This window comes from Trichoderma breve, chromosome 4 (genome assembly GCF_028502605.1).
Source record: "Trichoderma breve strain T069 chromosome 4, whole genome shotgun sequence".
NCBI lineage: Eukaryota > Fungi > Ascomycota > Sordariomycetes > Hypocreales > Hypocreaceae > Trichoderma > Trichoderma breve.
Window position 1 is genome coordinate 199,878 of NC_079235.1, and position 20,858 is coordinate 220,735.

General features: G+C 47.1%; 9 protein-coding genes across 9 annotated transcripts; 3 read left to right on the forward strand and 6 right to left on the reverse strand.

The window, feature by feature from the left end:
* Window positions 1-765: 765 nt before the first annotated feature.
* On the reverse strand, window positions 766-2,043 carry T069G_06358 (capsular polysaccharide synthesis protein domain-containing protein; the record flags this gene model as incomplete). The annotated part of the gene is made up of 1 exon (XM_056173568.1): window positions 766-2,043. One exon carries the CDS (start codon window positions 2,041-2,043, stop codon window positions 766-768), a length of 1,278 nt encoding a protein of 425 aa, XP_056027147.1.
* Window positions 2,044-3,008: 965 nt separating this feature from the next.
* On the reverse strand, window positions 3,009-5,547 carry T069G_06359 (calcineurin-like phosphoesterase domain-containing protein; the record flags this gene model as incomplete). The annotated part of the gene is made up of 7 exons (XM_056173569.1): window positions 3,009-3,216; window positions 3,269-3,336; window positions 3,396-3,903; window positions 3,959-4,186; window positions 4,253-4,399; window positions 4,451-5,143; window positions 5,198-5,547. 7 exons carry the CDS (start codon window positions 5,545-5,547, stop codon window positions 3,009-3,011), a joined length of 2,202 nt encoding a protein of 733 aa, XP_056027148.1.
* A 1,480-nt stretch (window positions 5,548-7,027) lies between these two features.
* On the reverse strand, window positions 7,028-7,879 carry T069G_06360 (NAD binding domain of 6-phosphogluconate dehydrogenase domain-containing protein; the record flags this gene model as incomplete). Its single annotated transcript, XM_056173570.1, has 1 exon — window positions 7,028-7,879. One exon carries the CDS (start codon window positions 7,877-7,879, stop codon window positions 7,028-7,030), a length of 852 nt encoding a protein of 283 aa, XP_056027149.1.
* A 1,034-nt stretch (window positions 7,880-8,913) lies between these two features.
* T069G_06361 (zinc-binding dehydrogenase domain-containing protein) lies at window positions 8,914-9,900 on the reverse strand (the record flags this gene model as incomplete). Its single annotated transcript, XM_056173571.1, has 1 exon — window positions 8,914-9,900. The coding sequence occupies one exon, from the start codon at window positions 9,898-9,900 to the stop codon at window positions 8,914-8,916; it is 987 nt and encodes a 328-aa protein (XP_056027150.1).
* A 1,464-nt stretch (window positions 9,901-11,364) lies between these two features.
* On the forward strand, window positions 11,365-12,225 carry T069G_06362 (alpha/beta hydrolase fold domain-containing protein; the record flags this gene model as incomplete). Its single annotated transcript, XM_056173572.1, has 1 exon — window positions 11,365-12,225. The coding sequence occupies one exon, from the start codon at window positions 11,365-11,367 to the stop codon at window positions 12,223-12,225; it is 861 nt and encodes a 286-aa protein (XP_056027151.1).
* A 538-nt stretch (window positions 12,226-12,763) lies between these two features.
* T069G_06363 (fungal specific transcription factor domain-containing protein) lies at window positions 12,764-14,452 on the forward strand (the record flags this gene model as incomplete). The annotated part of the gene is made up of 5 exons (XM_056173573.1): window positions 12,764-12,779; window positions 12,843-13,238; window positions 13,296-13,561; window positions 13,620-13,741; window positions 13,801-14,452. The coding sequence occupies 5 exons, from the start codon at window positions 12,764-12,766 to the stop codon at window positions 14,450-14,452; spliced, it is 1,452 nt and encodes a 483-aa protein (XP_056027152.1).
* A 253-nt stretch (window positions 14,453-14,705) lies between these two features.
* On the reverse strand, window positions 14,706-16,427 carry T069G_06364 (major facilitator superfamily domain-containing protein; the record flags this gene model as incomplete). Its single annotated transcript, XM_056173574.1, has 4 exons — window positions 14,706-14,965; window positions 15,045-16,076; window positions 16,139-16,266; window positions 16,324-16,427. 4 exons carry the CDS (start codon window positions 16,425-16,427, stop codon window positions 14,706-14,708), a joined length of 1,524 nt encoding a protein of 507 aa, XP_056027153.1.
* Window positions 16,428-17,247: 820 nt separating this feature from the next.
* On the forward strand, window positions 17,248-19,298 carry T069G_06365 (fungal specific transcription factor domain-containing protein; the record flags this gene model as incomplete). Its single annotated transcript, XM_056173575.1, has 5 exons — window positions 17,248-17,275; window positions 17,329-17,540; window positions 17,601-18,004; window positions 18,061-18,663; window positions 18,734-19,298. 5 exons carry the CDS (start codon window positions 17,248-17,250, stop codon window positions 19,296-19,298), a joined length of 1,812 nt encoding a protein of 603 aa, XP_056027154.1.
* A 156-nt stretch (window positions 19,299-19,454) lies between these two features.
* Window positions 19,455-20,737, reverse strand: T069G_06366 (protein kinase domain-containing protein; the record flags this gene model as incomplete). The annotated part of the gene is made up of 6 exons (XM_056173576.1): window positions 19,455-19,502; window positions 19,554-19,973; window positions 20,050-20,244; window positions 20,321-20,499; window positions 20,572-20,613; window positions 20,707-20,737. 6 exons carry the CDS (start codon window positions 20,735-20,737, stop codon window positions 19,455-19,457), a joined length of 915 nt encoding a protein of 304 aa, XP_056027155.1.
* Window positions 20,738-20,858: the final 121 nt, after the last annotated feature.

Consider the following 20,858-nt stretch of genomic DNA (forward strand, 5'->3'; position numbering starts at 1 on the left):
TTGCCCCGAGCATTGTGCCACATCATCCACAAAGGCGACAATGCAGCTGCCAAAGACGGCGAGGGAAACCGGCGTAGACGATGGACATCAGCAAGATAGTATAACACTGAATATAGTAAGGTAGCAACTGGCAGCGCAACAAGCGCCCCAATGAGGAGTTGAACTAGACATCGAATCAGATACTGTGCAGGTCTTCATGTAGACAGGAGTGCATCCTTTTGACATACCAGTATAACTCATCACGTATGTGTAAATAATGAAGCTAACACGCAGAATACTTTAAAAACCTTCAAGAATCATGACGAGGTTCGAATATGTTCTGAGAATTTTGTTTGAGCGTCTGATCAAAGGCCTATTTATAAAACTGTGAGGCCGGTATCAATTCTGGCTATCCGAAGTCGGGGTTTGAGAACCAATACTCTCGTACCATTACATTAGTTTCAGATTCAAGAAGAATATACTGCCCGAACTCGGGTAATAACCATCTAGACGTTGTGTGGTGGTTGAGGGTAAGGTCGTGTAGCTGTGAATCCCGAACTCGGGAATCGCACTCGGGAATTGCACTATGTAAGTTCAACGTCAAGTCCATCGCGAAATAACTGGAAATCAGAATGTGACATTTCAATGAGATAATTCTAATTTAATTAAACACAGTTTGTCTAAATCTGTTTCTATATAAACAATATGAACGCTTGATCATGCTCTACACAAGCTATGCGATACGTATCGAAGAAGACCAACTCGTCAACCGCGACTCTAATCTCCTTAATTCGGTAGGCGAAAGTCGTTTGTCTTGGCACCAGGTCCAAGATCTCCTTCGCGCAATAGAGGGCCGATTTTGAACGCCGGCATCTCTGTAAAATGCAGCTTAACGGGATGTTCTTTTGGGCACCAGTATAGAGTACCATATCTCAACCAATAGGCGTATGTTCCTGGGACATTATCGCTGCCCTCATTGTTCCTCCATAGTGAGCTCAAAGTCTCACCCATAATTCTAACAATTATGCCTGTGGCGAGCTTCATGCCAAAACTTTTGGATAGGCAATCTTCTACAATCTTGCGTGCGAGTCTTTGGTCGTCGCTTTCCTCTTCCCCGGGTTTGGCAACTGGCAGAGACATGAGCTCAAACTGTTTAGGGCCGTTCCATGCGGTCAGCTCGTTTATAAGCTGTGATCCAACCATGAAGTCATATGCATAGATGTGCTCTGCCACATATTTCGGTCCGTTCCAATCATCTTCAAGGTCGATCAAGCCCATGACCATGGTAATGACCTGTCCCTGGATGATGTAATCGGTCAACATTTTGGCAGTCTCCTCTCGTGAATATGTTCTGCCATTCTCTTCGAATGAGTTTCCAGTATCCAGTAAGGCAATTCCTTTCAGCAAGGGGCTAGCATGCATGCCCTCGGTGCTGGTCTTTCCCCCATCTTCAGCCCACAGTGCAAGCAGCAGCTTATGACACCGTAGAAAGAAAGGATTGTTTCGTCCTGCGGCCAGAAAATAGTTTGCCATGCCTCGCTCTTCAGGTCCGCCCATGTTGTAAGTGAAAACATCGTATGGTGAGCTCGGGTCGCCGATGGTAGCGTTCCAGACACGGTCTAAGTCTCCTATTTGGACCATGCCTACGTCTGCATAGACGCCTCCATATTTTAATAAGAGGGGAAATCTCACAAGATCCGAGATATGCTGGTATGAGTGATGGCCGCCAACCGAGCTATCTGTAAACGCTTTAGGAAACACATTCGTATCGTGAAGGTCGAGGTAGTGTTCCACATTCAAGGGAGAGCCAGCTTCAAAATCCAGGACGCGGATTACCCATCCCTTCTTGGAGAATCTTCTGTGCCAATTCCGAACAGTGCGCCGAGTATAGCCGTGCATTTTGCCGATACCGCTGTGCCAGAAGAACCAGATATTCTTCTCGTCTGAAACGGGCTTAGGATTGAAGAGATCATGGTCCACTTCATCATCTGATCGGAGATCCAATTCATCATGCGGGATGGCGTAAACGCCCTCTGGCATGGGATATGACAAGGCCGAGTCCATTATGGGGTAGTTGTGATTGGGTATTGAGAGGAGTGGTCGTATGGCTCATGAATAGTGAAGTAGATAGAAGTTAGTTGCTATAGAGATATTTTCCTGTAGGGATTTTCTCCTTAGTTATATCCCTATGGCAAACATTTGCAGTGACTTGCAAATAGGGTATTTGATGGGGCCATTTGCAAGTTTGTTTTTCGAGATTAGATTGAGGGGCACTCAGCCTTGCGATGAGTCACTACGCGTTATCAAGCGCGACAAATCCTGGCGAAGAGTCACTTCTCGCGGGGCAGGCTGTGGCAATTTTACACATGAAACAAAGTGTCGTACAAAGCGTCGTACAAAGTACGCGTAGAGTCAGCGCTATGGGGGATGACAAACTCGAAACTGTCTGCTGTATCTTTACAGAATTTTTCTTTGATCCACTACTGAGTTCTCATCCAGGGAGTCATCTGCTAAAAAACGGGAGGCACAGACGGCTAGCCCGCATGTAGTTGCAGTGACTCTACGCGAGGGCTTTAGAAGAATGCACTAACCGTCCCTAAATGACGCCCCCTTACATCTCTGTACTTCAATGGGTGGATGTTCTTGATCTTCAACGGATAAGCCTCAGCTCAGCGGGGCTCGAAGTCATGAATATGTATTGCAACTGTACTCGTCGCGATCTAGTACCGTTCCCAACTCCATTGTAGTTCTGGAGACTCAATCGCAATCAATGCAGCCCTCAGATATTCAGTAATACTCTGTGCATAATGCTCATTTCTAATAGTATTTTGCTGCAAAGGATGTAGGACTGAAAACACGAAACGTGTGACACATAGAACTATGTTCAAATAGAAGAGTTTAGAGAAAATACATAAGTCTTCCATTGCTCAAAGTCTCAATTAATACTCTATTATATCCCTTCAAAGGGTAGTCATTGCTCATTCGCGCACCACCATCATACATCTTTTTTCTATATGCAATGGTTAAATCTAGAGAAGCGACAACAAGGCTAGAAGGGCGCAGGCGAAGCCTGGAACAACCAATGCGCGGCTCGCACTGCTACCAACAGGCACAGTGGGAGCTGTAACGCCACCAGTGGAGGTGGTGGTTACTCCTCCAGTAGGCAATGTGGTGTTCCATGCCACGGGAGAACTAGTTGCGGGCTCGGTCACACCGGCGGGTGTGCTCTCGGAAGTGCTAAATTGGACGTATTAGTAGAATTCACACTTCAAGAAGAGGTTAAACTTACATGGTGGCTCCGTTCGAGATGGTGTGGGTAAGCGTGCAGGGGCAATCAGTGATGGTGAGGGTAGTAGCCTAAACAACTGGTTAGTGAAACTTGATCAGAATTGCTCCAAAGGTTGAAGTCTGCTTGCCTGAGTAACAGTGTAAGTGCTGGAGCCGGCTGTGAAAGTAGTGCTACCAGGGCAGTAAGTTGTGTAGCTAGTGACGACTTCAGTGACGGTCGTTACGCCAGCTGACTGAGAGGCGGATGTTGTAGCAGCGACGCTGGTGGCTGCGGAGGAGCTGCTGGAGGAGCTGCCAGAGGAGCCACAGGTTCCCTTTGTATCCTTCTTCAAAAGAGTGACCTTGTCGCCCACGGAGCCATCAGAGCCGTGAACGTAGTTCCATGAAAGAGCAGTGGCGTTGTGAACAGTCAGTGCACCAAATCCAAAGTTGGTCTGGTCGAGATAGGTGGTAATGTCCAAAAGAGGGTCTGAGTCGAGAGTGCTGTGGCTCTCAATGTTTCCTGCAGCGCCATTGATGATGTGGGTCATGGAATTTCCTGGGTTTGTCCAGTAGGTGTTGTTGTTGATGATAGAGGCATGGTCGATAGTGCCGTTGGTTCCAAGAGGAAGAAGACGCTCATACCAGTGAATGTGTCTACATAAAGTTAGTACTTGTATCCCAAGTTGGACAAATAGGTTGTGAAGCATACCCAGAAAGATATAGATCGACTTCGTTTTGCAGCAGAAGATCTTCAAAAGCTGCGCGAATGGTCTTTTGGTAGGAAGAAACCTGGGAACTATAGAATGGGCGATGGCTCATTGCAATGACCCAGGGGGTCTTGCAGCGATCGATACTCTCCAAATCCTTCTTCAACCACTGGTACTGAGCGTAGGCCGTGTTGTCGTTGTAGTCGCCGTTAACAGCGCCGAACGGACCACTGTCGGTAACATAGGTCTGGTTGGCAAAAGGATGAGTTTGGTTTCCCTTTACATCCTTGGCAAACGGCCACTCGGGGCTGTTGGCGTAATCCGTCTCTCCGTCAAGGGAAATGAAATGGGCCAGGCCATAATCGAATGAGTACCAAAAGTTACCAACACCTCCAGTCTCGGGTCCGGGCATGCGGAATCGGTTTTGGAAGGCAGTAAAGTTCCTGCGTGTCGTTAGATGCTAGTTCCCACATTGTAACATGTTGACAACATACCTCTGAGAAGGCGGGCAGCTATAATAAGTAAGGGAAGACTTGGCAGCACTGCCATTGGGCTGGTTCTTGTTCAAGTAAGCTGTGAGAACGTTGCCGGGGCCATCAAATTCAGCGCAGCTGGCTTCGTGGTTACCGGGCAGGACCATATGCGGGGCCTTGAGAAAGATAGGGTTCATCCACTGCTGCCAGAGATCCCAATTCGACTCATAGAGGACACTCATATCTCCGCCCTTGGGGCCACCTTGGTTGGCAATTTCTCCGGCCGGGAGAGGCGTCTCGTACTCTTTCGGGATAGCACCACCTCCAGGCAGCTGAGTAGAGGTACCATTATAACAGACAGGCCAGTCACTTTCGCAAGGAAGGATTCCAGAATACCAGTCATCAGCATAGCTAATGTCACCTCCATGCCAAATAAATGCGGCGCCATTGTTGACGGCCTCGCTGAGATATTTGTAAGTGCCACCAGCGTTAGTGTAGCCCATGTCATTGACGACAGCAATGGTGAATTCAGAAGCGTCACCTGCCTCCTTTGCAGTCGTGAAAGACAGAACATCAGATGCAGTAGTGCCGTTGGCTGCGGGAATCTGGTAATAGTAGGTCTTTCCAGGCTTCAGGTTGCCAATCTGGACATCGTGGAAGAACTCGCTGCACTGTGTGACCACAACCGAGGAGCACGAAGGAGTTCGGCCATATCTGCGCATTCTTATTAGCTAGATTTAACACGGAGTCAATTGAGGATAGTAATACGTGATAGATTTGCCGGTGGCGGTATTGCTGAGGTCGGATGCACTGGTACCCCAGACAACGGAGGGAGCCTCTCCCAAACCAAAGGGGGTCTGGTAGTGGATGTTGATGCCATTTGGTACGTATGCAAGGGAAATGGCATTGACGTTGTTGGTCGGGTTTGAAGAAGCTGGCTTCACAGCAGGCGGTTCTACCAGTCGCACAAATCCTTTACCATTGCCATTGACAGTCGGGTCAATCCAGTCGCCAATGGGGACTTTGGGCCCAGTATAAGGATAAAGCTCGTCGACGGTGGGCGCAGCATCAACCACCACGGCGAGGATGGCTCCCAAGAGAGGAGCCGCGGACTTCATTGTGGATAATGAATTGATCCTTTCTACTGGTCTGGTATTCGAAAAGCAAGGAAACCACGCGACTGAGGGCGATTTCTTGACGCACAACCGCTCACGAAACCAAAACAGACAGAAACAAAACGCGACCGAGAGCTGGGGGCATTTAATACAAATTGATTCCGCCGCTTGCCCAGGCATTGACACGGCCAGCTATCTGGTCCATTTTCACCTGCCATATGGATGAAGGTGTTATCACGACTCCATTCGAACTCGGTGTAGTTGGGATACGATCCCGATCCGTCCCAGCACTAACAACGCTTTTCATATGCCCGATATGGGCAAAACTCCTCCAATCCAATGGAGTCGCAGATTACACGTGCAGATAGGCAACGCCGTGAAGGACTCAGCGCGAACAAAACAGCCAACAGTTGTGGATCCATTGCTAGCTCGACCACAGACCCTGGCATTTTTCCAGGGCCTTTTTGTAAATGAATCGGTTAATCGGCATCGAATATTTTTCTGGGCACCACTGAAAATGCTCCAGATGGTAAGCAAAAACGCGTTGGCAAGCAGCAGAGACAGTCCTCCCACACGAGCTGTCAAAATTTTCCTCCGCAAAGCACAGCCCAGAGATGTTGAGGCTAATTTTACCCCAGTCGAGGATCGATAACATCCCGACTTTTACCTCTCTATCGAAATCATAGTGAGCAATCCTCCTACTGTACTACGTATACCAGAACCATTGAGTTCCTCAGAGTAACGATGCAGCATCACTCCCAAAAGTCGGGATGTTTTCACGCGCATCTACGAATCTCTACGAATCTCCGGGCTACGGCAACCATTTCGCCAGAATTAGCCTTAGCCTGCCGTTGTCGGTCCAAAAAAAGGTTTAGCTGCCAATAGCCGTCAGGTACCAGCTTGCCAGCGTCATGATCCTCCATTTAAGAGTGTGTGTGGCGTCCTGCTTCCCGCACATCGTATGAATGGATATATACCACGTGGATTGAACGTTATAAGCAAGTGAAATGCAATCCATTCATCCGCCAGCACAACATGAATGTCTTCGTCATTATGAAGCAATGCCAAGCAATGCCTTTTATCCAGCTGAAACATGGAGAAACGAGGAGCTGTGATTCGGTTCTCTACAAAAATACTCTAAGCAGCCTAAATACAGTCAGTGGCTCAGTCAGTTGGCCTCGGTGAGCCTTGAAAGAGCTGATGAAAGCAGCCTATACACATGAACAAATGAAAACGCAGCAATTCCTAAGCAAGGCGCACGATGCCTGTGCACATGTCTCCATATCGTAATACATAAATGAGTGCCAGACTCGGAATACCATTCCGGTTCACCTACTGAGCACTACGTACCTCAGCCTATATATCGTCCACGTGGCAAGGCAGATCGATGAAACCCCCAGCTGCTCTACTGATTTCTTACACGATCCGTGATAATGGCGGCAGCATAGTTATGTAGTCATACAGAATGTATGAAATGCATTTCTTATTGCTCCGACAAGACTCTATAAACGGCAATCATATCCTCATCCTCCAATCCGGAATCAATTGCTTGTTTGTACAAGGAGTTGCATACTTGGATGAGAGGAGTCTTTGCTTCTGCGGCCTTCGCCGCTGTCCGAATGAGCTCAGTACTGTTATAGCAATCCTTCACAGCCGCTTGGGCAGACCAGTCCTGTTTGGCCATTTTGGCTAGCTTTATCTTCGAATAAGCAGAGGCCAGGGGGCCAGCATCCAGCACGCTACTAAATGCTTCAAGATTAAGACCCTGTGCTCGGGCTAGGTTCATCGATTCCGCGAGCCCAGCGGTAACAGTGATGAGAAAAATGTTAACCGCGTATTTCGTCTTCAGGCCGGCCCCGATAGGCCCGCAATAAACAGCTGCACTGGTAATTGGCTCGACAAAAGGTCTGATGCGCTCGCACTCGGCCTGGTCGCCGGCCATCATTCCCACCAGATTCCCTGTTTCGGCTGGCACTTTGCTCCCGCTGACAGGCATCTCGATAAACTTGCCACCTGCTTCCTGGACCTCTTTTGCCAGACTCTGGCTGAACTCCACAGAAACCGAGCTGGTGTTGACAAGCGTCTTTCCGCGAAGGGCCTTTCTGAAGTCGTCATCGATTACAGACCGTATGGCAGGGCCGTCAAACATCATAGTGAAGATGACATCGGATTGTTCGACCACTTTGGCTGGTGTCTGGCCAAGTCCAGCTCCGGCTTGTACCAACGCTGCGCACTTAGAGGCCGTTCTATTCCAAACAGTGGTGGGGAATCTGCGACACAAATTGAGGGCCATGGGCGTTCCCATCACGCCTAGGCCTAAGAATCCAACGCTCATATTGTATAGTAGAAAATTTTTATTTCTTAAAGTTATTCCGTTGACCAGCTCCCTTCTCTATCATAGGACGAACTTCCCAGGTATATAAGATACCGAAATGCCCAAAGAATGAGCATAAACCCTCAAGCAGCAATCGTCTTTCATAGGGCGCGGCTAAAACGTTGGCCAATTGCACAGCTCTTGAGCGGTTAGATGCGGCCTCGAATGGCTTAACCGTATTGCCTATTACGCAGGCTTCATAGCAATGGCTTCAAGTAAACATGCGTGGCATCAAAGCAGGATGTTAATTGTTCCTGAATAGCCGGTGTATCTCTTCTATGAGTTAGGTAACTTTGTGTGCATGTTAATCTGCTGACGTTTCCACATAAATACCAATTGTAGAGGGAGTCGTAGATAAGAAGAAGCATTACATTGCAACAAGGCACAAATTAAGCTTAAACGATCAGCTCAATTCAGAACGTTCAGGTAATATAATGACACAACCGAGATTCCTTTAATCTACGGGCCTGTGAGACATTTGTTTGTATGGAGACCCCTGTTTTTACAGACATTTGAGTTTCACCGGTCGAAATAAGTCGCGATAAGAAGGGAACCGCGAACCGTGATCGCGTATTAGTAAGCGTGTCGAGATACGCGGCTCAGTTGCCCATTGACCAGGCAAGGGCGAAGAACAGAGTTCTTAGAAAAGGGAAAAGGAAAGAAAAAATGTTTGTTGTAATGAGTTGCCGTTTTCACTAAATAACTTTTATTGGCACAAAGAACATTAACCGCATTGGACGGCAACGAAGCTGGAATTATTCCTGAGACTTCGGCCTGTTGAGTATCCAATTGCAGGAATAATTGAATCTACGGGTTTACAGGTTCTGAACCTCCCAGCATTATGTAGAGCCAAATGGAACTTGCTTCATAGTAACGTAGATTAAATTAAGTCGTATTGTGTGACACAAGAGCTCAAAGCATTAACGTGATGCAGTTTTCAAGAATTATTTTTTTTCATTCTATTTGACAGTCTCTAGGTTAGGTAACATTGCCTGCTAATGCTTGACCACAATCTTTCCACCAGCATCATGAGAATCCAGCATCTCGTGCGCCTTTTGGATGTCCTTATACTCGAAAACAACTGCGGGCTTTGCATCCCATGCTCCCTTCTCGATCTTGCTGACAATATCCTGAAGGGGAATGCCAGACATGGGAAAGTCTGGTGAGCCCAACACCTTGCTGTGGAATAAACTGAAGTGTACTCCCGAGTCCATCTGGATCATGGGGTTGAAGTCGACGACAGGATCCAAGCCACCAAGCCAACCTGCTTGAAGCATGCGTCCACCAGGTCGAGCCAAAGAGATAGATTCCAGCAAAACTCGGTTACCGATCAAGTTCAGGACCTTGTCGAATTTAAAGCCACTGGGGAATTCTGACTGGAGACCCTCGTGCTCGAGTTTGGCATCAACGGCGCCCTTCGCCTTGACAAAGTCGAACCTCTCTTTCCGTCTAGTTGTCGCTGTAACTTTGGCACCGGCGTCAACAGCTAAGTTAAGAGCGGCTTGGCCGATAGTTGATGTTGAGCCGCGAATAAGCAGTGTCTCGCCAGGCTTCAGATCGAGAACTGTGAACAAACAAGAGTATGCTGTGGAGTAAACTTCTGGAACAACGGCGAGTTGCTCCCAAGGAAGCTCTGTTTTGACTGGGACGACATTCGCAATTGGAACATTGACGAATGAACCGTAACCTCCAGGACGATTCCTGCCCATGCCTCCCATGACACCGACAACTTTGGTGCCAACTGCGATCTCGCCGCTTGGGCAAGCTGCGACAATTCCAACGCATTCTAAACCGGAAATTGGATTCCACTCATCCCATTCGCCCTTGCGCATGTGCATTTCGGCATGATTGACGCCAAAAGCGTGGACTTCCACAAGCACCTCTCCGTTAACGGGTTCTGGCTTAGGCACTTGTTGAATCTGGAGAACTTCGGGTCCTCCAAATTTTGATATAACAATGGCGTCCATAGTGGTATTGGCCATCGTGTCTTAAGGCTAGGTAGATGTTGTTTGGTTGTGAGGTATTGCCGAGACTCAAATTTCAATGTGTGAATCTAAATTAACAGTGCAATGCAATGAGTTCAGAGGATGAAACATAAAGATCAAGGTTGAGGTGGCACATTCTCTATTTATACAGGTTAATGTGTATGATACTGACGCCACCGACATAGTCTTGATGTGACAAATCTGGTCGCCGTTCTAGCTGCCAATCTCATACGCTGAATGACTACGCATTGCTTTAGGTAGATAGTAAACGTCGGCGTTGCCCTGATTTGTCAAGGGCGCATTAAAAAATTTACAACTGCATCTCTGATGATGTAACTGTAGACATATATGAGTTTGTCTGGCGATATCTACCCTTTACATATGTTAATAATACGGGCTCCTCCGTATGAGCTCTTTAATCCAGGCTAATGGAATGGCTCATATGCAAGTTCAGGGAGCAGCAATCTCTGTTTCTGGTTTAGCGCATGCCGTATTCTAGAGAGTAAGAGCTTGCAAAGCTGCGAAATGCTGTAGTCCGTGATTTCCGCCAATTGCCGAATGGCATTGTGCTTGCTGCATCTCCGCTCCGGAGAAAGCTTGCCGAAGTCTAGTCCTAATAACGTCATAAAAATGTTGCGTTTATGCCTAGAAAGAGTCAAGCCATATTTTGCTTCAAAACATACGGAACAGGTATCTCTGTGTAAATGCAAACGAAAGCACGCACTGCGAGCATTGTATATAAACTCACAGCCTCTGCTTGTCGCGTGTCATGTCTTCTCAGAGAGGGGTATTGTTACTTATTCGCGAAATATTGCGAGGTTTCAATTTAGCTCTGGTGGGAAATCTAGTGTCTCTCTTCCTGCTGCGATATCTGAATGAAAAGGAACCTATAGCTCATACATTAGATGGCAGGATTGGTGCGACATTAGTTGATTAGTCAAGGCAAAATGGAAATGAGCATTGTCTCTTTTTGGATGTCCTCAGTTTCATTTTATTCTTTTAATTGTTTAAACTTTTCGCTCTTCCCGTCTGGCGAGGCTAGGATTCAGCGACTGCTTTTATCGGGCAATTAGCGCACGACATTGTGTGGCGCGAAACCAGCATTTCCCCCATGAGGTTTAGTGGGTGACGTCGCTACGAATGAAGGCTGGAAACTCGAGCTATGAGATAGGTTTCGCTGAGGGATTCCATATCGAGCTCTGACGTGACTTGACAACTAACGTGGAATCAACATATTCCTAGTTGAGTATGAGAAAACGATAGGAGAGAAACTCGACTTTCTTAGATGCTAAATGGTATAAATTCCCACGTTGAGTGTCGTTGAAGGAATTCAGTATACCAATAGTCCAACACTTCAACATTATCAGTAAACACCAACAAGCGTCAAGATACTACAAAGTAGTATTACCATCACCAGGAACACATCAAACATATTTATCGAATAGTTAAAGAGAAAAAAAGATGGCCGCAACTCAGAACATTCGTGTAGCGCTGCCCAAGAGTGGCGTAAACGTCTTTTATCGGGAGCAGAGTCCCACACAACCTTCCAAGACGATCCTCCTACTTCATGGCTTCCCGTCCTCGTCGCATCAGTATCGGAACATAATTCCCTTACTCGCTACCAAGTATCGAGTCATTGCCCCAGACTTTCCTGGATTCGGATTTACCGAAACACCTGAAGGCTTCAAATACACGTTTGACTCGCTCACGGATGTCCTTGCCGAGTTTCTAGACTTACTCTCCATTACCAAATTTTCGGTCTATGTCTTTGACTATGGCGCACCAGTGGGTTTGCGACTAGCCCTGCGTCGCCCAGAGGCAGTTGAGGGAATTATTACACAAAACGGAAATGCCTACGTGGAGGGTTTCGGCGACGTCTGGGGACCTATCAAGGATTTTTGGGCTAGCAAGAACACCTCGGATGATCGATCCAAGCTGGCCGATGCCATGTTGAACTTTGACATCACCAAGTTCCAATACGAGAATGGCACTCCGGACCTTCAGACAATTGCGCCTGAGTCTTACACACTGGACTACACTTTGCTGCAGCGCCCAGGCAGGAAGGACGCCCAACTCGATCTCTTTATGGACTATCAGAATAATGTCCCATTGTATGAGAAATTTCACGAATATTTCCGGTCCTCTCAGGTACCTCTGTTGGCAATCTGGGGCAAGAACGATGTGTTTTTTATCCCTCCCGGGGCTGAAGCATATAAGAAAGACTTGCCCAACGCAACCGTTAAACTAATTGACGCTGGTCATTTTGCAGTTGAGAGCGATGGGCCGCTGATTGCGAAGGAGGTAGCACAGTTCCTAGGATAGCTTACAGAAAATTAGGCGCTAAATTCACATTATTACACCATATTATCTTGTTACATAGTTGTGTGTGGCTCCGTGACAAATCTTTATTTGAACTGCACCTGCGCAAGTTGCGGGATGGCTATTCAGCTCTAAGCACTCCATACCTAGCAGGTCAGTAAAGAGTTGCATGTTCCCGGTCATGCCGGTAAAGGTGCACAGTGTCACTTTATGCTAACAAAAGCGTAGTAAATTGACGAGAGTATCTTATAAGAAAGGCTCAATAAACTTAAATTCTTGGTTGTGGCGAGACGGGTAGAACTTGTGAATTTGCTTACCCAAAGAGCCTAATTAATGGCTGAGGTGGTGGAGCGCGTTGCGCCATCGCTTTTAGCTTACTTCTAGTCTCACTCGACTCGATGGGACAGACAAGGAGCTCTCTATATATTTTGGTAATAAAGACACAACACTCGCAACCATCTATTCTCCTTACATTCCCTGCTATATTTCGTGGTATACACTTACCTTTCCCTGTCAACTGACTCCTGCCACATTTCTCCTGATGGATGATAGAAGAAGTAAGCCAATGCGCCTTACGCTATGCTGAGACAATCCATGTAGCGCTAACAGCGAGTCCCTAGGACAACCGGAACGCAACCGTGATGGTAACCGTGATAGCAACCGCCCCCGGTTTGAGTTCATAACTGTCTCTGGAACAAACATTCGTGGCGATACTGAAACTCGGAGGCGTGTCAGAAGCCGAGCGCAAGCTGATTATCGTCGGCGCAACCCACCTCCACCGCGGAATGCTTTGACCGTTGACCTTGATGTTGGGTCATGGCTTCAGGCTTTATCGCGCGATGCAGCTCTGAGACCACAGCTCGGTGAACCAGCGCCGCTAGATTTGCAACAGGTCAATGAAACGATACAGATTAACCCAGCAGGACACGAACTCATAGGCGGAAGAGAGGGTGCTGGCATTTTTTTGCTGGTGCCCTCGGATCAGAGGCCACGCGCCCGCCAGTTATGGAATCATTGTTCGTTAAATGTATTCCCCCTTCTGCTTATTTAGTTTGCTCACCATTGTGGTTTAGTGTACGGCGGAGGCTGCGTCATCTTCAAATCTATGATTGAGATTGGGTTTCTCGATATTCTACAGGGATCCGCATCACTTACACAGATGCTGTCGTCTTCCGCTTGGCACAGGAAGCAGGTGGGGACTGGGGATCACGAGAGTAGCATAGATTATGCGAGATACTCTCTCATGGCCACAAGAGCATTACGACTACGGTTGGATGATCCGACCCAGAGAGCCAATCTCGAAACCATCATAGCAATTCTCACGTTTGCGGCGTTCGCAGTAGGTGTTGATTGAACCTTCTTACATAACGAGATTTTGTTGGACTGACCGATTATAGAATCTGACAAGCAACCCGCATCTCATTAACGTGCATCTTGATGGACTCTCTCACGCCATCAGTGGTGTTGGTGGCCTAACGGCGCTTCAGCATCTGCCTATTATTTGGATGATGATGTATTGGTATGGTCCCAGTTCTTCATGCTCCATGTTGTCGCAAATGTAACTCATTGTTCTCTTAGGATTGATATACGCGGCAGCTATCTCCAAGATATAAAACCACGCTATCCCCAGCCATATGATATCTTATCAACTGAGAGCCGACTCCGAATTGCCACAATGCCCGCGGCGAGACCATCCGATAGCGACAGCACACTAAGCCAGGATCCAGCAGTTGTCCACATTTTTGATGCGATACAGCAGGTCAATTCTATTTTAACTGCCGAAGCAAATGCACGAGGCGACGCGTTCTGGCGAACAGTTCTGTTCCCGGGCTTTCACTTTGCCCCGATTCTTTACGACCTTTTATCATTACCTAGGGAGACGGACGGTGTGTCTACACAATTTTCAAAGCGAAGAGAATGCTTCCGGCTGGCCGGTATCCTTTACATTAGTGAAGTGCGGGCTAAATTTGGGATGGACAACACCGGAGCCACATCGTACGCATATAAGTTATTACTGGCATTGAAGAGTCGCGATATGTTGGTCTCATGGGGTAGCGACAACGACTTCTTACTCTGGAGCCTCGTTATTGGATCTGTCTCCCTATGCGTACCCGAAACCCTGCGTCTTGAGTTTATGGAACTTTTGTCAGAATACCCATCTATCACCGGAGTTGCATCTCTTCGCGACGCTATACCCCCTGAGTTTCGAAGTTCATATGAAGCTACGTGACACATTTTGGTGGCAATTTCGGTGATGCAAAATGGAAGCTAATTTGGTTTTGTTCTTCTTGTTTGTGTGCGGATATACCATTACGCTTTTATGCTCACATGAATATACAACGGAAGGAACATAGATAACATGACGAATAATATGAAAATGACATCAATTCCTACAATTGGGTACCCGGAGCATAGGTTAACTGTAGATGATCATTACAATGATTGCAACATATCGCGCTGATCATGATAAACTCTTTCCCGCCTTAGGGCCTCCAGCGAAATCCCGGATGCTTCCAATCAAGGTCTTCAATTTCCTCTGGAGATAGGCCATTCAGCTGTTCTTCGACATTGCGGCCATCTCGTTTGCGGTTATCTCTAATCATCCACACCAACATAGCGCTGCTCACAATGAGCACCATTGTCGTGGTAGCAAGATTGAGACCATTGCCGATGTGAAAATTGGGTGCATCAAAAGGCAAGAAGCTCCATGTTGAGATGAGACCCCCAATATTGCCAAGCATGACTAAAAAAGCATTGTTAGCACGACGGAGGTTGATACTGGCATCGTTATAGTGATTGAGTGAAGTAAGAATGTGAAATACCTGTAAAGCCGATTGCACTGCTTCTTGCCGAATCAGTAACAACGTTGGCGCTCACTTGCGAATTAACCATTGGGCCAAGAGCAAAGACTGAACTCGTGATCAAGAACGTTGCGCCATATCTGACCCTTGGATTGGTGCTCGCCAGAAACATAATGTACCCCGTCATCCCCAGCGGTGCACTAGCAGCAATGATGATTTGACGACGGTCGATGTGCCAACTGAGAAGAGGGAACACGACAGTAAAGAATGCACCAACAATATATGGCGGTACCGTATAGAGTTGTTGGGAGATGACACTGTTGTGAGGATAGATCGTCTGTACCACTGTTGGCGTGAAGAAAGCAAGTCCCTGTACTGTGATGTTAACAAAAAGAAAGATGATGGCGGTGGAAATTGTCATTGGATTTTTGATTCCACGAAGCATCTTCTTTTTGTCCATTTTGTCAAGAAGAGTTGTTGTTCCTACACGTTCGGACTTGATTCGAGCAATGCAAAGATCCCTTTCGTCCTGGGTCAACCAACGCGCTGTTGATGGTCGATCAGTAATGGTGAAGAAAGAGATTACTGATAACCCAACCGTGATAACACCCTCAATGGCAAAAATCATGCGCCAAGATGTAAAACTGCCAAAATGGGGTAGTTTGAGAATGGCGGATGCGAGAAGCCCACCGAAGGCTCCGGCCAAAGGGGCCATAACCAGATACATGGCCAGCCGAAACGCCAGTTCAGACCGGCGATACCAGCGACTCAGGTAATAAGCTATACCTGGCAGTAAACCAGTCTCAAACGCTCCGAGAAAGAAGCGTACTGCGCAAGCTTGAGCCTTGTTGTGGACAAGAGCAGTAAATATGGAGCAGAGGCCAAACCCGAGAGACGAGGCAGGGATAAACCATCCTGGCCCCATCCACTTGCACAGAATATTGCTGGGAATCTCGAGTATAATGTAAGAGATGTAGAAGATAGACAAAACAGTATTGTAGTCGTAGCCAGTTAGGCCTAAGTCTTTTTCGAACCCTGCAAGGCGTGCATTTCCTTGGCCAAGGTCAGCACATTGAAATTCCCACAGTTATGGCATTGGAGGAGAAGCAACATACCAATGTTTGCTCTGTCAATGAAACAGAAGAGATACAGCAGGGCAACTGATGGAAGTAAATAGAGGTCGAGCTTCCAACGCAGCCTGGCTTCAGCTTTCGGATCTAGCTCTACAAGAGACTGTCCATACCTGGTACGCACAAATGTTTAATACCTTGTCATCTTAGAAGAAGAATGGGAGAATTACTCGTCTGTTGCGGCTTGCCCACGTTCAGCAGCATCATGTAACTTCTCGTGTTCCACTTCTTGATAATGAGGCTTTGCTATCGTAGAAGCTTCTTCAACCGACATATTGAGACAAAGGTATTAGATCACTCGTTGTAATGAGACAGGTTCAACTGAACTGACAGGGACGAAACGAGATGGAGATAGTGGGCCATCAACGCTTTTCTAGCAAGATCTAGTTGATTAATCTTAAAACATTTAGCATATTTTAATTTGTCTAGCTCGGATCTACCCCGACTTCTGTCAGCTCGGGTTTGCCCCGATCCTTGGCAACCTGGGGGAGTTTCAGGGTGGTTTGGGGTTCACGATGGCTGATTCATCAGCGCAGCCGGCATTATAAAGTAGCGTCGGGACCTCTATCCGCTATGAATTTCCACAGTGTCCGACTCTTGACCGTCCGACATCCGCACACATATGAAGAGCGACAACCAGCTGTGAACGCGTGTGCATTGCGCGTAGCAAAGAACAAGAACGTACGACATCCGCAATTTTGAGAACAATTAGTCGGATCGATTGTTATACCATTCTTGCAGTTCATATTTATCTTTCCTCCACCGCGGCCGCAAATTGTCGATTGGTTGTACCAGCGGATACCTGTATCCGAACCGACAAAGCTATGCCCCGACATCGAGTCAGGCTTGAGGACAGGAAACGTTCCGTGCGGGCCTGCGAGGCATGCAGATTATCAAGGAAGCGATGCGATTCCCGACTTCCGTGCTCCTCTTGTTCCCGGAAAGGAATTGGTGCAAGTTGTGTATATGGCGACAGAGCGAAGCCATCCCCGCCAAATCGCATCGGCTCTGCTCGCGATCGTGAGGGGCTACCGATCCATCATGAGCCTAGAAGCGAAGATGCCCCACAGCCGCTTCTCGCTCAGAATGCCAGAATGCTCTTGACGGCCAAGGGAGAAAAGGGTGAGAAAGGGAATCAACAGCGAAGATTATGTTGGTTAACCCACTTGAGACAGTTTACGTGGGCAAGACCGCTGCAATATCGATGCTCCAGTTTCTCCGGAATGTCCTTCGACGGTATGCAGGACCTTCAACTTTCACTGAAAGTCGACGGAGTAACTCGATGTTGGAGGCCACTCTGAGGTCCACATCCCACAGGCCTTCCGACTTTGTGGATAACTTGGACCTATCGGAACGAACCGAGTTAATCCACTATTACAAAGTTACGGTTCGTGTTGGCGGTACCAGTCTTCCGACATTAACTAGACTCTGCTGACTACTAACCAAGTCAAACGGATTTCTCAATCTACTCACGGGTGGCATACTGAGCCAGCTTAATTCCGAAACCATTGCTACACCTGAATTCGAAGACACATCGTTGAAGGACGATATAACGGCAGCCTACTTGGTAATTGCCATTGGAGCCCACTGCAGAGGTAACGGTGACAAAGATGTCAAGACATCTTCAAACTATTTCGCGGAGGCACAACGCCTCGGCTTCCAGGATATGCTGCTCAATCCGAGTCTTTCCATGGTGAGAAACTTTATCCTTATGGCGTTTTACATGTTCTGTGCTTGTCGTAGAAACACGGGCCTGTTGTACTTGGGAGTTGCATCGCGAGCAGCCACTATCCTCGGTTTACACTTACCGGAGTTAAATGCGACTTTACCGGCCGATATACGGACGGCGAGGTAAGTTACTCTCTCGCCTTGGTATTTACTCACCGCGAACTAATTTGCTGCTGAAGAGTGCAAATATGGAAGAGCCTTCGAGTTCTCGATCTCATTACCAACTCTATACTGGGTAGACCCAGCGGGACGCAGGATATCCAGCCAGAGGCCCAGGAGGCGAGAGGGAAAACCGAGTTACTCCCTCATACTTCGATGACATTAGATGCCATGTTTGAGTCCTGCTCTATCGTTGAACTCATAGCACAGAAGATAACTCGCGACGGAACTCTTGACATTCCCACAACCGAAGAGTTCCTGCAGAAATTACGCGGTTGGGCACAAGGTCTGCCGCCAACTCTACGTCAACTGTTGACTCGAGAGAACGACGGTTGCGTGGAGGATAACCACCAACAAGCAGCTATTGGCAACATTCATGTAGCTTGCAACTATTATTTCGGCGTCATGTTAGCTACAAGGCAATTTCTCATCAGCGAGGCTATCACTTGGCTGCAACAAAAACAAGCAAACCAAAATGAGGGACAATCCTTTGCGCCTTCTCCATCAGTTGCAAAGGCTCAAGAGCTAGCAAGAGTTTGTACCGACTCTGCTACTTACCTTGTACAAATGTGTCATGACGCTGGCACATCTGATTTCCTGCTAGGTAATATGTGTATACTTCAGTAAGTTTCGATGCCTAACACCAAAGGCCATTAGAGAAGCTTAAGACTAATCGAGTACTTACTTGAGCAGGGCGTGGATTTTCGCCGCGGGACTTATCCTTGGCCTCTCTCTCCTAAGGCCACCCGAAATAACGAGTTCAGAATCGCATTTTTACTTTACTTCATCGCAGAACGTCTTGAAACGGATTGCGAAATTGAGTCCTCAGGCACAACGTTACGCCGAAATCTTGTCCGACTTCTCAAGAGCGATCGAAGGATACCACCGACAGCTACAAAAAGATTTCTCTTCGAACAATATTCTCTTGGAACGAATATTGAAGCCTACGCCATCTAATGAGAGCGGCAACATTACAACAGGACTCCCTTCACCGATGATTAGTCACATGGGGTATTCATCGACTGAAGAGGGAGACAATCCGTCCATCGACTTGCTCGACGGTATGCTAATGCACGAGCCAAGCGCCATCGCTCTGTCATTACAGAATACTGATGATTTTGGATTCAACATTCTATGGGACGATTACATGTCCACCACAGAACCTCAGGAGGCATCATTCAATGGAAATTTTGAGCAATCATCTTGGCGTTTAAATGACCTTACATCAAATTTGTATCAAGAAGGAAGTGGTTCATAATATCCATCTAGATATCATCTTGTTTTCTTTACCGGGACAGTGTCAATGGTTTCTGCCTCAAGTTTTTATGCATGAACGAACATTTACGCCGAAGTTAAAATGTTATATTAGTCCAATCTAAAGTATATTGGCGCTTGGTAGCCGCTGAAGTAATGATCAGTTGAAATAGGCGTGTTTTAGAGCTTCCGCCGCGGTAAGTCGTTGCTATGAATAGACTAAGCAACATATTTCTCAAGGCCATTAGAATCGTCTTACCTTGTGATCCCACTGTAGGAGCTTATCCAAGAGATCTACAGCTTCGTCGCTTCGATATCGTTCATTTCCCTCGCTGAAGAAACTTTCCCAATTCCTCTTCTCGTAATACGGAATGGCATCAACGCCGTCTGGGTCAGTTTCTATATCATACTTCTCCACATAGTTGAGCAGACCTTTGGTGCCCAACACCCGTGTAATCGTCTGTAGGATGTGAAAGATACTATTTCCGTGGAAGAACGGCTCTTTTCGGAAAATTAAAGAAGCAAAAACTACTCCAAAGTTCCACATATCTAAGCTGCAGTCATATTCCTCGTAGTGCAAGAGTAATTCGGGGGCCTTGATGAATCCATAACTAACACGGACGCTATACCTAGAGTTCGGAACGTAAATGTCGGCATAATCCCAGTTGAATAGACGCAGCTAGTACCATGTAAGTCATCAGCCGGTAATCCAGCAAAGAAGGGAAAGCGACTGGTGGCCACAAAGAAACCCCCACCTTTCGTTGACTATGGTCAATCATGATATTATGCGGCCGAATGTCTCTATGCATGATTCCCTTGCTATGGGAAAACTCAAGAGCTTTGAGAAGTTCTTTCATGTAGTATCGGACATCTTCGGCGCTGAAACGGGGATATAAAGATCTAAAATCGGTGTTTTCGATGTATTCGAAGACCACCGACAGCGGTTCCGTCTGCCAACTTGTAAACACAGATTCTGCCCAGCTATTTTGATCCTGTGTACTATTATAAGAGTTCAAGTGGGCATACCTGATTGTCTTGTACAACATCATAGAGGTTCGGGATGTTTGCTCCTCCTTGTAACGAACGAAGCATTTTGATCTCTTGCTCTATTCTGTGTCTCCCTACTTCCTTCGCCGGCTTGATAATGCAACTCTTGAGATCTCTCACTCGAACGCCTTCAAAGAGATCTGCATGTTTACCGGAGGCTTTTTTGAAGAAAAGGCAAAAGAAACTTCTGATTAGCACATGTGTTGAATGAGGCGATGGATGTGATTTACAAATCTTGCGCACGATCTCGTACGCATCGCTGCTCGCATATCCTGCAATAAAGTGTCACAGATGTATTCGCCAGTGCTTTAATATCGTAATACGACTATTTTTTATGATGCATACAGTTTATAATTATCACATACCTTCGGGATCGGCCGACATTTTCCTAGACATGGTTTTGCGCGGTATTTAAGAGGCTGGTGGTGAGCGGGGTTGAAGTTTGTGCTGTGTCAATGTTAAGATCGTCGGCGCCTGGTGCCTGTACCTTATTCCACTTAACGCGCCTCGACAGGTC